Source organism: Mobula hypostoma, chromosome 26 (assembly GCF_963921235.1).
Source record: "Mobula hypostoma chromosome 26, sMobHyp1.1, whole genome shotgun sequence".
Taxonomy (NCBI): Eukaryota; Metazoa; Chordata; class Chondrichthyes; order Myliobatiformes; family Myliobatidae; genus Mobula; species Mobula hypostoma.
Genome location: NC_086122.1, coordinates 16,237,795 through 16,251,096, shown reverse-complemented (window position 1 = coordinate 16,251,096; position 13,302 = coordinate 16,237,795). Strand labels below are relative to the sequence as shown.

At 43.8% G+C, this 13,302-nt stretch overlaps 1 protein-coding gene across 1 annotated transcript; it reads left to right on the top strand.

Moving 5' to 3' along the window:
- The first annotated feature begins 381 nt into the window (after positions 1 to 381).
- snip1 (Smad nuclear interacting protein) lies at positions 382 to 12,976 on the top strand. The gene is made up of 3 exons (XM_063033964.1): positions 382 to 754; positions 2,695 to 3,302; positions 10,366 to 12,976. The coding sequence occupies exons 1-3, from the start codon at positions 530 to 532 to the stop codon at positions 10,619 to 10,621; spliced, it is 1,089 nt and encodes a 362-aa protein (XP_062890034.1). The 5' UTR covers positions 382 to 529; the 3' UTR covers positions 10,622 to 12,976.
- The last annotated feature ends 326 nt before the right edge of the window (positions 12,977 to 13,302 follow it).

Sequence of the window (13,302 nt, the reverse complement as noted above, 5' to 3'; positions counted from 1 at the left end):
CAAAGGGTACAAGGAGGGTGGGGTGCTCAATACCCGGAACAACCATAAACAAAAGTGCAAATGCTGGAAATTTAAGCACCACATACAAAATGCTGGAGGAACTCAGCAGGCCAGCATCGATGGAAGCAAAGGACTATTCTTTCTCCTCCCACAGATGCTGCCTGGCCTGCTGAGTTCCTCCAGCATTTTGTGCTTGTTGCTTGAATGCCCAGAACAAGGCTGTAGGAGTGCAGCAGCAGACAGGAAATGCTGGAGGAACTCAGCAAGTGAAGCAGCATCCGTGGGAGAATAAACAGCCAACGTTCCGGCCGAGAGCTCTCTTCAGGAGTGATAGGGGTGGGGGTGGTAGAAGTGTGAATTAAATGGTTTGGGGAGGGGAAAGAGGCTGGCTGGAAGGTGAGTGCAGTTGGACGTGAATGGACCCTGTCTCCAGTCCTGACCTCTGCCCCGGAAGCGCTGTCCTCCCTCCTCCCCCGCTTCTGCCGGCGGGCGTTTCACCGGGCATCAAGCGTCGGCCGGAGCCGCTCCGATGGAGGCGCGGGGCCGCCGCAGGGCCTCGCACAGTCCCGGCCGCGACAGGGTGCGCATCAAGAGCGAGGCTGCGGCCTACAAACGGCGCCGCTCGAGTTCCGGCTCGTCCGGCGGCAGCCTGTCTCCGCCCGGACACTGGAGAGGCCGCTCCCCGGCCCGGAGGGAGCCGAAGCCCGGCCCCGGCACACAGAGACACCCGCGGCCTGAGGGCAAGTACAGGCGGGTGAGTACGGTCGGACAGCATGATTCCTGAGCGCCGAACCGGGCGGGAAGCAGGGACTTCCGGCATCGAGCTGAAGGAGCGGCCGGTGACGGGAAAGGAAGGGGAAATGGAAGGAAGGAGGTGGGGTGAGAGAGGGTGGAGGGAGGGGGGCCCTTCGGAGAGAGGGGGAGGAAGGGAGGTCATCTGGTAAGAGGGAGGGAGTTGGTCACCTGCGAGGTGGAGGGAGGTAGGGGGTCATCCGGCGAGAGTGGAGGGAGGGAGGGGGGTCATCTGGTAAGAGTTGGAGTAAGAGAGAGGGGCGGTCATCTGACTAGGTGGGTAAGGAGGAGCAGATGGGGATCAGCTGCTGTGGGTGAAGGGAAGGAGAGGGCTTATCTGCTGGAGGGGGAAGGAGGGAAGTGGAGGAAGAGGAAGGAAAGATTGTGTTATTGGGAGGGAGGCAGTGGGGTGGGGAAGCAGGAACTGAAAATGAGGGGGGTTGAATTGTTGTTGAGGCATTCATAGCCATCACTCTCCCAATTCAATTCAGGGAAAATGTAACAAGAATGTAGTTCTCTGGTTAGGGTTAGAGAGTGGGAAGGAAATTCGTTTTAGTTCAAGAATGGGTGCATTATGAATTATCACTCAAATTGCACCAATGTAAAAAAAAAACTTGGAGGTAGAACAAAGATAGTGGTGTGGTACATTGCAGGAATCCGGAATATAAGAGCGGTGAAAATGAAATTGGCAGTGATGTCAGAGTAACTGCTTGAAAATGGAGGGCAATGGTGAAATGTGCTTTTAAAAAAAAAAGCAGGGAAAGTCATAGTAGTCATAGTCATACTTTATTGATCCTGGGGGAAATTGGTTTTTGTTACAGTTGCACCATAAATAATAAATAGTAATAGAACCATAAATAGTTAAATAGTAATATGTAAATTATGCCAGTAAATTATGAAATAAGTCCAGGACCAGCCTATTGGCTCAGGGTGTGTGACCCGCCAAGGGAGGAGTTGTAAAGTTTGATGGCCACAGGCAGGAATGACTTCCTGTGATGCTCTGTGTTGCACCTCGGTGGAATGAGTCTCTGGCTGAATGTACTCCTGTGCCCACCCAGTACATTATGTAGTGGATGGGAGACATTGACCAGGATGGCATGCAACTTAGACAGCATCCTCTTTTCAGACACCACCATCAGAGAGTCCAGTTCCATCCCCACAACATCACTGGCCTTACGAATGAGTTTGTTGATTCTGTTGGTGTCTGCCACCCTCAGCCTGCTGCCCCAGCACACAACAGCAAACATGATTGCACTGGCCACCACAGACTCGTAGAACATCCTCAGCATTGTCTGGCCGATGTTAAAGGACCTCAGTCTCCCCAGGAAATAGAGACGACTTTGACCTTTCTTGTAGACAGCCTCAGTGTTCTTTGACCAGTCCAGTTTATTGTCAGTTCGTATCCCCAGGTATTTGTAATCCTCCACCATGTCCACACTGAGCCCCTGGATGGAAACAGGGGTCACCGGTGCCTTAGCTCTCCTCAGGTCTACCACCAGCTCCTTAGTCTTTTTCACATTAAGCTGCAGATAATTCTGCTCACACCATATGACAAAGTTTCCTACCGTAGCCCTGTACTTAGCCTCATCTCCCTTGCTGGAGGGAAATGAGGCAAATTGGGTAGATCTTTTTAAAACTAAAACAAATGCTATGGACTGAACTCTTCCAGTGTGAGGTAAAATTATACATTTATTGCTCAAAATCCAAATTTCAGCATGGAGGCAACTCTTAATTTGTTCTGGTGATAAGATGCTTATGCAAGTCAAATTTAAAATTATGTATGCAGTATTGTTTTCTGTTTGGGTCATTTGTTTCATGAAGTAGATTGTTAAAGAAAACTGGAGTTCTTTTAAATCCTAGCTGTGTTTACTTGGTAAAGTTGGATCTTCTGATTGTATCTAGGAGAGACATGACCATCCGCGACAGGAGCGCCATGAAAGATGTCACAGAGACCACTCTGAAGGGAAAGAGCACCGACATAAGAAGGCCGATGACAGAGAGCGACGCAGAGAGTGGTCGGATCGTGGGCGGGGCCACAGCAAAAAGAATGGTGGGCCTCGCACAGAGCACAGTGTTAGTGGCCGAGACAGGGAAGTTCAACAGCTCCACGAGCAGCAGGCTGAGCGCGAATTGCACAATGAAAGGCGGCGCCAGAACCGTGATCGTTTCAAAACTCTCACAGCCGAGAATCCCCAGTCTGAACCGAACAGTAGCCAGGCTGGTCGGGGCAATACTGCGCAGGTTAAAGAGGAGCCGAATTTTGAGTTATCTGGTGCTCTTGTGGAAGATACAAACACCTTTCGTGGCGTGGTGATAAAATACAACGAACCGCCAGAGTCCCGAGTCCCAAGGAAACGATGGCGCCTTTATCCATTCAAGAACGACGAGCCTCTCCCAGTCATGTACATTCATCGCCAGAGTGCCTATCTTTTGGGTCGGCAGCGAAGAATAGTGGACATCCCGCTTGATCATCCCTCCTGCTCCAAGCAACATGCAGTGCTACAGTACAGGTTTGTGTTGATCTCTGATTAGGAAGAAGGAGATTTAGATGTCTCCTTTTACATGCACTCAAAGGAATTAAAGCAGCTCAATTTGATTAATCTGCTGTCCTTAAATCACTTCTCGATAACAGACTTGATGGTAAGTTGATAATACAGGCAAAATTTTTGACAATGTTGCTATAGCTTTGGGGACTGAGATATATAGAGAGGTTGAGCAAGCTAGGGCTTTATTATTGGAAAGTAGGACCATGAGCGGTGATCCTATAGAGGTATATAAAATCATGAGGCTGGATCGGTGCATACTGTCTTTTCTCCTAGGACTGTGGGGTTCAAGAATTAAAAAGGGCATAGGTTTAAGGTGAAAAGGAAGAGACTTAAAAGCAATCTGAGGGACATTTTCACCCAGTGGGTGGCAGATATGTGGAATGAGCTAGAGGAAGTGATTGAATTATAGCAGTTAAAAACAGGTGGACAGGTATATATATATATACCCACCTATCCTATATTTACACACAAAGGATTTTGAGGGATATAGGGACAGGATTTTGATTAGCATGGACCGGTTGGGTAGTTTCCATGCTCTATGACTTCCAGAACCTTAAAGGTTAGGATATGAATTGTAACCTGGCCTCAAATATTTTGGAGCTAGAAAAATTAAAGATTGTGTAATAGATGGCCAACATCCACTCAGCTTTTTACTGGTGTCATTCAGCCTGATTCCAAGTCTGGGATTTCCTTTCCCTTTTCAAATGTAACATAAAATGGTCAGTGATTTCTCAATTGCAGTTACTGATAAAGGAGCAATGAAAAGTGCATCCACTAGTTTAAATGACTGTATGCAAGCTTCACAGAAAATTACCCTGGAACTAACGGCATCCTAAAGCATTCACTTAATTTATTGCTTTGTCATATAGCCATATTATTGGAAGGATATACCATGGGGGAAGGAAAGAGCCTTGTTTTTGTATCATATTCTGTTCAGTATACCTGTTTTGAGAATGGAAACTTCTTTCTTGTTCCGTCAGGCCATATTTTTGCCTTGGGGCTTCTGTTTATTTTTCACATTTTTCTTTTCCACTTATTCTTAACGGGATATTTTGAAATTAATAAATAGTTATTATCATTGGCTAGACAGTACTTTGTGTGGTAAAGACTACTCAAAAAAAAAAGAATGGGGATGCCTGTTGTATAAGTACTTAGCAAGCATTCTGAAAAACATAATGTTTTCCTGTGGTGAGGGTGGAAGCACCAGAGAGATTCTGGTGGTGAAGGAGAAAGAGCATGAGTTTGTATATCATTCTACATTTTCTACATACAATTCAAGACACTTTACATCCAGTGGTATACTTTTAAAATGTGTCCACTATTTTAGAAATTTTTTTTTGAGTAGTTGGAAACGATAATTAGTAAGTGCCTTTGGGAGTCATAGAACATTAAACTGCTAAGAAGCATTTAAGATAGATCAATTTTACATTGGTTATAAGAAGTTGGTTTTGCTCATTCCAAGTTCACATCTTGCCAATTTTTATTTCTCAAATACCGTCTTAACATTGCTGCAATTTGTTGCTGTTAATGTATGGGTGTGGTTGATTAGCATAATCCGTCAGTTTTGATTTTAATCTGCACAAACCATCCCAGGTTCAATCTTTGAAATGTGCAAAAATAATGAACAACTTTATTTCTTGAAACCGCTTATTTCTTCAGCGGTTTGGTCGGGGCACGACTGCGCAAGCGTGTGGATGTCAGCCAGTGAGAACAGGGAGAAGAGTTTAAAAGTTAGAGACAGATTTATAGAGCGGGAGACAGAGTAGGAAGGCCTTGTCTCAACAGGGTTTCGGTGGTAATGGGTTGAGGCGAGGTAGGTTAACTGTGTAGAATATAGACAGGAAGAATGTGTGTGAGGCCGGTGTTCTGTGCTTGTTTGTCAGATGTGGGAAGTCCGGGGTGTGTTGAGCTGCAGCTCCTTAGGGTCCGTGTTAGGGAACTGGAGATGCAGCTCGATAACCTTCATCTGGTTGGGGAAAGTAAGGAGGTGATTAGAGAGGAGCTATAGGCATAGTCACACCGGGGCCTGGGGAGACAGATAAGTGGGTAACAGTCAGGAGAGGGTTGGGCAAGAGTCAGAGGCTAGAGAGCACCCCTGTGGCTGTACCCCTTGACAATAAGTACTCCTGCTTGAGTACCGTTGGGGGGTGGGGAACGGCTACCTGGGGGGGAAGCAACAGTGGCTCAGAAGGGTAGGGAAAGGAAGAGGATGGCAGCAATGATAGGGGACTCTATAGTTAGGGGTTAGACAGGCGATTCTGTGGACGCGGGAAAGAAGAACGGATGGTAGTTTGCCTCCCAGGTGCCAGGGTCTGGGATGTTTATGATCACGTCCGTGATATCCTGAAGTGGGAAGGAGGACAGCCAGAGGTCGTGGTACATGTTGGTACCAATGACATAGGCAGGAAAAGGGAGGAGCTCCTGAAAGCAGAGTACAGGGAGTTAGGAAGTAAGTTGAGAAGCAGGACCACGAAGATGGTCATCTTGGGATTACTGCCTGTGCCACGTGACAGTGAGTATAGGAATAGAGTGAGATGGAGGATAAATGCGTGGCTGAGGGATTGGAGCGGGGGCAGGGATTCAGATTTCTGGATCATTGGGACCTATTTTGGGACAGAAGTGACTTGTACAAAAAAAACAGGTTGCACTTGAATCCCGGGGGACCAATATCCTGGCAGGGAGGTTTGCTAAGGCTATTGGGGAGAGTTTAAACTAGGATTGTTGTGGGGTGGGAACCAGACTGAAGAGACAGAGGAAGAGGCAATTGGCTCACAAATAGAGAAAGCTTGGAGACAGTGTGTGCGTGAGGATAGGCAGGTGATAGAGAAGGGACGCGCTCAGACTGATGGTTTGACATATGTCTATTTTAATGCAAGGAGTATTATGAACAAAGTAGATGAGCTTAGAGTGTGGATCAGTACTTGGAGTTATGATGTTGTGGCTATTACAGAGGCTTGGGTGGCTCAGGGGCAGGAATGGTTACTTCAAGTGCCAGGCTTTAGATATTTCAGAAAGGACAGCGAGGGAGGCAAAAGAGGTTGGGATGTGGCACTGTTGATCAGAGATAGTGTCACAGCTGCAGAAAAGGAGGAAGACGTGGAGGAATTGTCTACAGAGTCTCTGTGGGTGGAAGTTAGGAACAGGAAGGAGTCAATAACTCTACTGGGTGTTTTTTATAGACAACCCAATAGTAAGAGGGACATCGAGGACCAGATAGGGAGACAGATTCTAGAAAGATGTAAGAATAACTGGGTTGTCGTGGTGGGAGATTTCAGTTTCCCAGATATTGCTTGGCATGTCCCTTGAGCGAGGAGTTTAGATGGGGTGGAGTTTATTAGGTGTGTTCAGGAAGGTGTCTTGACACAATATGTAGATAAGCCTACAAGAGGAGAGGCTGTACTTGATCTGGTATTGGGAAATGAACCTGGTCAGGTGTCAGATCTCTCAGTGGGAGAGCATTTTGGAGATAGTGATCACAATTCTATCTCCTTTACCGTAGCATTGGAAAGGGATAGGAACAGACAAGTTAGGAAAGTGTTAAATTGGAGTAGGGAATTAGGAGGCTATCAGGCAGGAGCTTGGAAGCATAAATTGGGAACAGATGTTCTCAGGGAAATGTATGGAAGAAATGTGGCAAATGTTCAGGGTTATTTGCGTGGGGTTCTGCGTAGATATGTTCCAATGAGACAGGGAAAGGATGATAGGGTACAGGAACCATGGTGTACAAAGGCTGTTGTAAATCTAGTCAAGAAAAGAGCTTACAAAAGGTTCAAAAAGCAGAGTAATGATAGAGATCTGGAAGATTATAGGCTAGCAGGAAGGAGTTTAAGAAAGAAATTAGAGCCAGAAGGGACCATGAGAAGGCCTTGATGGACAGGATTAAGGAAACCCCAAGACATTCTACAGGTATGTGAAGAGCAAGAAGATAAGACGTGAGAAAATAAGACCAATCAAGTGTTACAGTGGAAAAGTGTGTATGGAACGGGAGAGGTGGCAGAGGTACTTAATGAGTTCTGTACTTCAGTATTCACTACGGAAAAGGATCTTGGTGATTGTAGGGACGACTTCAAGCAGATGGAAAGCTTGAGCATGTAGGTATCAAGAAAAGAGGATGTGCAGGAACTTTTGGAAAGGATCAAGTTGGATAAATCACCGGGACAGGACGAGATGCAGCCCAGGCTACTGTGGGAGCTGAGGGAGGAGATTGCTGAGCCTCTGGCGATTATCTTTGCATCATCAATGGGGACGGGAGAGGTTCCGGAGGATTGGAGAGTTGCGGATGTTGTTCCATTGTTCAAGAAAGGGAGTAGAGATAGCCCAGGAAATTATAGACCAGTGAGTCTTTCTTCAGTGGTTGTTAAGTTGATTGAGAAGATCCTGACAGGCAGGATTTATGAACATTTGGAGAGGCATGATATGATTAGGACTAGTCAGCATGGCTTTGTCAAAGGCAGGTCGTGCCTTGCGAGCCTGATTAAATTTTTTGAGGATGTGACTAAACACATTGATAAAGGTAGAGCAGTAGATGTAGTGTATATGGATTTCAGCAAGGCATTTGACAAGGTACCTTATGCAAGGCTTATTGAGAAAGTAAGGAGGCATGGGATCCAAAGGGACATTGCTTTGTGGATCCAGAACTGGCTTGCCCACAGGAGACAAAGAGAGGTTGTAGATGGGTCATATTGTGCATGGAGGTTGGTCACCAGTGGTGTGCCTCAGAGATCTGTTCTGGGACCCCTACTCTTTGTGATTTTTATTAATGACCTGGGTGAAGAAGTGGAGGGATAGGTTAGCAAATTTGCTGATGACACAAAGGTTGGAGGTGTTGTGGATAGTGTGGAGGGCTGTCAGAGGTTACAGTGGGACATTGATAGGATGCAAAATTTGGCTGAGAAGTGGCAGATGGAGTTCAACCCAGATATGTGTGAGGTGGTTCATTTTGGTTGGTGAAATATGGTGAGAGAATATAGTATTAATGGTAAGACTCTTCTCAGTGTGGAGGATCAGAGGGATCTTGGGGTCCGAGTCCATAGGACACTCAAAGCTGCTGCACAGGTTGACACTGTGGGTAAAAAAGCATACAGTGCATTGGCCTTCATCAATTGTAGGATTGAGTTTAGGAGCCAAGAGGTAATGTTGCAGCTATATAGGACCCTGGTCAGACCCCACTTGGATTACTGTACTCAGTTCCAGTCGCCTCACTATAAGAAGGATATGGAAACCATAGAAAGGTTTACTATGGAGATTTACAAAGATGTTGCCTGGGTTGGGGAGCATGCCTTATGAGAATAGGTTGAGTGAACTTGGCCTTTTTTCCTTGGAGTGACAGAGGATGAGAGGTGACCTGACAGAAGTGTATAAGGTGATGAGAGGCATTGATCGTGTAGATAGAGGTTTTTTCCCAGGGCTGAAATGGCTAGCACGAGAGGGCATAGTTTTAAGGTGCTTGGAAGTAGGTATAGAGGAGATGTCAGGGGTAATTTTTTTTACGCAGAGAGTGGTGAATGCGTGGAATGGGCTGCCAGTGACAGTGGTGAGGTGGATACGGTAGGGTCTTTTCAGATACTCCTGGACAGTTATATGGATCTCAGAAAAATAGAGGGCTATGGGTAACCCTAGGTAATTTCTCAGGTAAGGATATGTTCAGCTTAGCTTTGTGGGCTGAAGGGCCTGTATTGTGCTGTAGATTTTCTGTGTTTCTATTTCATTGTGATTCCAAACTGTTTTGTGCTGTGAGGAAGCTGGAGTAACAATTACACAATTCTAATCCTTTCGTTTTGTTAGGCATCTCCCTTAAGAAAATTGCTTATTTTTTTCACTCATTATAAATGCTTTTATATTGTCAATAAAACAAGCTGCTAGAAATAGAACTTAAAACAGTATAACATTGGACGAGCTATTCAGCTTGCAGTATTATGCCGATCTTGATGCCAATTTGTATTAGATATCCTCTGCATATCATCTATAACATTGCACCTGTGAGTGAATGAGAGAGGCCTCTGTCAGTCAGGGTCGACCATTGATACTGCGTCCTAGCAAACTAGATACGCAAGCTTGGGCAGTAAGATATGGAGATCATACTGTTCCCGTTGTAGCAAGCTCCCCCTCTCCGTGCATCTGATGAACCTCAAGGAACAGCAGAGACGGCTGTAGTTTGATAGCAGCAGCATCGCAGGAGTTTCCAGTCCGCGTTGAACTCAGCATAGGACTGCCTATACATGGCTGACGAGCCCCATCTGCCCGAAGCAAGCTATCAGTAGAAATGGTTCCACTGGGCATAGTAAGTAAACCACATGTGAAGGTCAGGAGCTGGACTTCATTGTCAAAGGCTATTTGAGACACACGCCATTGGGAGCATTTAATAGGTAGTGAGCGCTTGTCTCCATTACCACCTCCAGCTATGCAACCGTAAGGAGGCACCATCTCTGAAATACAAAGAGAACTCTGTGAAACACTCAGCATCAGGTAGCATTTGTAAAGAGAGGAATAGTTGATGGTTCAGTTTAGTGAAAATTTATTCGCTTGAAATGTTAATTACAGTGCCTCTAGTGAATTTACTAGGCGTCTTTTCTACTTCACTCCTAAGGGCCTAAGATAAAACACATGACATTTAGTAACTCGTTATTTATGTTAGGGGGTCATCGTCGGCATATAAAAGGGCTTGAGCCCATTCTCTGAACATCATCCACCCATCTGCACTAATCCCATTCCCATTAACACCTACTACACCTCTCCCATCTCCCCTTCTGCCATTCACTCACACAGTAGGGCCAATTAAGTTACCAACCCTCACGTATTTGGGTTGTGGGTGAGAATATCTACTTGAAGAGCTTGCAAATTCCAGAGAGATAGCTCTGGAGGTCAAGAATAAATCTGGGGTGCTGGAGCTGAGGCAGCAGCTTTACCATCCTACCCAGTATGCACATTTTTGCTTCCCTTTTTGGGAAACGTACAAATCCCTTAATAAAGCTGAAATGGAATTTAAGTACAATCAGTGAATAACATGCTGTCTGTTTTCTCTTCGTAGACTTGTGGAGTTCACGCGTAGCGATGGTACTCCTGGAAGGAGGGTGAGGCCATACATCATCGATCTGAGCTCTGCCAATGGCACCTATCTTAACAATCAGCGCATTGAAGTCCAGCGATACTATGAACTCCGAGAAAAGGATGTGCTGAAGTTTGGTTTCAGTAGCAGGGAATATGTCATTTTGCACGAGTTCTCAGATACTGCTGAGGTGGATGCAAAACAAGAACAGGATGATGATGAAGAAGTTGAAAGTTAATGTTTAAAAGAAAACTTCTGTCTGCATATCCACTTCCCCTTGTAGTTGAATGGTTATGCTATAATTGGAAGGACCAATGGACATTTGACCACTTTTGTTTTTTCTGTTGAAGTGAAGCCAACAGCGAGTGCATAATGACTCTCATACTGGAGCTCCAGATCAACTTGTGTTTGAATTGCAGCCTGACTAACAGGATTGAACATGAAATCCCTTCAGACCAAACGTTCAAGGTTCTGTTTTGCAGTTGACTTTTCATGTGTTGCAACCTGGTTCTTTGACTTCAGTATGGCATTCAGGAAGCTTTTAGCAAAGCCCATGGAATTGCTGCATAGATTTTACCAAGCAGCTGCAAAAGGGCTCTAATTAACTGTGTAGGAAGACACAATTGTTTTTATTGGTGTTTATTAGTTTCAAGTTATTTAGTGGAGAGTATTGAACTCCATGAGCAAGTTTACCAGTGGGCTCTGGTCTGAGGATGTCAGACAACAAGTTGTCATATGGCTGTTTCATCTTTTATACATGTCGGCTTTTGCGAGCTTTGAGATGTTTGGTTGCAAGTCTCAAGCCTTTAATTTTTCTAACTGAAAATTGTGCACAGTGTCCTTTATAATTTAAAGCTCCTTACATCAAATTTCAGATGCCTCCTGCATTTGAATTAATGGTAAAAATGAGCAGAACTTTTTTTTGTCTGAAAATTATCTTTAACCTTGTGTTAAAATGTAAGGTGCTTTATTTGCTCACAGGGTTTATCTTTCTAATTTTGATTTTATGTTACTGTTTTGGTTAACGGGTGGGAAAGCGGGGATTCTATTGCTAGTAATATATGATGTTCGGTTATATAAATGCTCCAACAAGGCAAGAGATTTTTGATTAAAGGTTTTTTTTTAAATCTGCCAGCAATGAATTGTTGTTTTGAATGACATTGAGGAGCAGGAAGTAATAGGAACCTCACAAACTCCTACATAGTAAACCTTGCAATCTAACCCTCTGTGTCTTGGTATTGATCCATCACATTTTGATTTGGATACAGTCACAAATGCAGCTGTACCTGTGCACAGTGAAAATGACATGCCAAGGGCATTGACCAACTGGAGCATTAAACATTAATTTCAAATTATACTGTGTCTAATACTTTCATTAAATGTGTACTTTCTACTGAAACTTTCTTTATATAATCAACTGAATTCCTGGATACACAGTAATTCAATCAATTTTAATTGAGGCATAGATCAAATTAATTTAAATCTATGTACAGTTTGTCACTAGTTGAAAATCATCAATTTTACCCAGCACCTGAGCTTGGAGTCTTTCAGCTGGCAGTATAATCTAATTTTGGTCTGTAAAATTCTTGAATTAGAGGAAGAGTTAGTATGAATTGTGTGGTTCAAAAACGCAGCTATATTCTATTCCTACAAGTGTTTCTGACATCTTACAGTAAGAGACATATTCCACCAACATTCATTTTGATGTTTAGTAGCTCCTGTTAAAGCCCATGGACCCAGAATGTTAACCCTGTGCCTCTCTCCACAGACTGTCTGACTTAATGAGTGTTTACCGGCAAATTCTGTTTTTAAGTAACTTACATTATGTTGATGGACTGTCCAGTTAAGATGCCTGGATGTCTAGGACATATAACTGCATCTACCCATCTACCACCTCCATCATAACTGCTTGGAATGAAGATAGTCATTTATAAATGACAGTGGTTGGGGCAGGAATGCAATCAAATTCAGTTGGCTTTATTGATTTGCATTTCTAATTCACCTATTGCATTGATTTTCTTTTGAAGAGATTTTTAACTCCCACGACAAAAAGAGTTTGATGTTGAGAGACAGAGATGCTACATGTGGCATCTAAATAGTGCATTCTTCACAAAATATTAGGAAGGCAGGTAATGAAAAATTACTGCTTTTATATCTGTGTAATTACACTGACATGTGTAGGCCTTGGAAACAACCATTAAGGAAAAGTCTTTTTCTTTACTTAAATTTGTTGCTAATAAATGTGTCTGCAAAATTGTTCATAGATTTTCATACCAAAGGGCTCAACTTTACCCCGTCTCCAGTGCAGTTGTATAGTCAAGTCAAGTTGTTGCTAAGCAACAGGAGGTGATAATGAGCAGTGGCACAAGCCTACCTTTTGCCACAATTTACTATTAAATGGAAAGCTGTTTTAAAATACTGCTCAAAATTATATTTTGTTGTATAAAAAATACTGGTGTTCTGTAGATTGTAATACTGACTTTGTTACAATCACTCCTATGTTTTTTGGCAGTCTGTTTAATTTTTAGTAAAGTAGATTTCCAACAATATTTTTCATGTGTTGAGTGCCTTTATTATGACGTTGCTTTTGGTTTAAAATAAAATGCTCACTTGATTTTAAAAAACAAGTTATGAGCTGTGGCTTTGGTGGTAGTATGTGGTTATGCTGCTTCAGCTGTTAAAGTGAGCTAAGATTAACCAAATCTGTTCTATTTGAGTACTCCCAACGGGCTGTAAGTAGTCACTATTTAGGTAATTATTGAAGGTCAGTAGCTTTTTATATATCCTTCATGAAAAATATTTGTTTGCCTATTTGCTTTTAAGAATTAGAACACACTGACTCATTGCAGGTGGAGAGTTCTATGATGTCCAAGTGCCATTTGTAAGACCAGGTTGCCAGTACTGGCCCATTTATTGCTA

Excerpts from the sequence above, each read along its gene's own strand:
- snip1 (XM_063033964.1), top strand. The coding sequence starts at position 530 with ATGGAGGCGCGGGGCCGCCGCAGGGCCTCGCACAGTCCCGGCCGCGAC. Across the intron at positions 755-2,694 it reads CTGAGGGCAAGTACAGGCGG|GAGAGACATGACCATCCGCG; the intron begins GTGAGTACGGTC and ends GATTGTATCTAG. Across the intron at positions 3,303-10,365 it reads CATGCAGTGCTACAGTACAG|ACTTGTGGAGTTCACGCGTA; the intron begins GTTTGTGTTGAT and ends TTCTCTTCGTAG.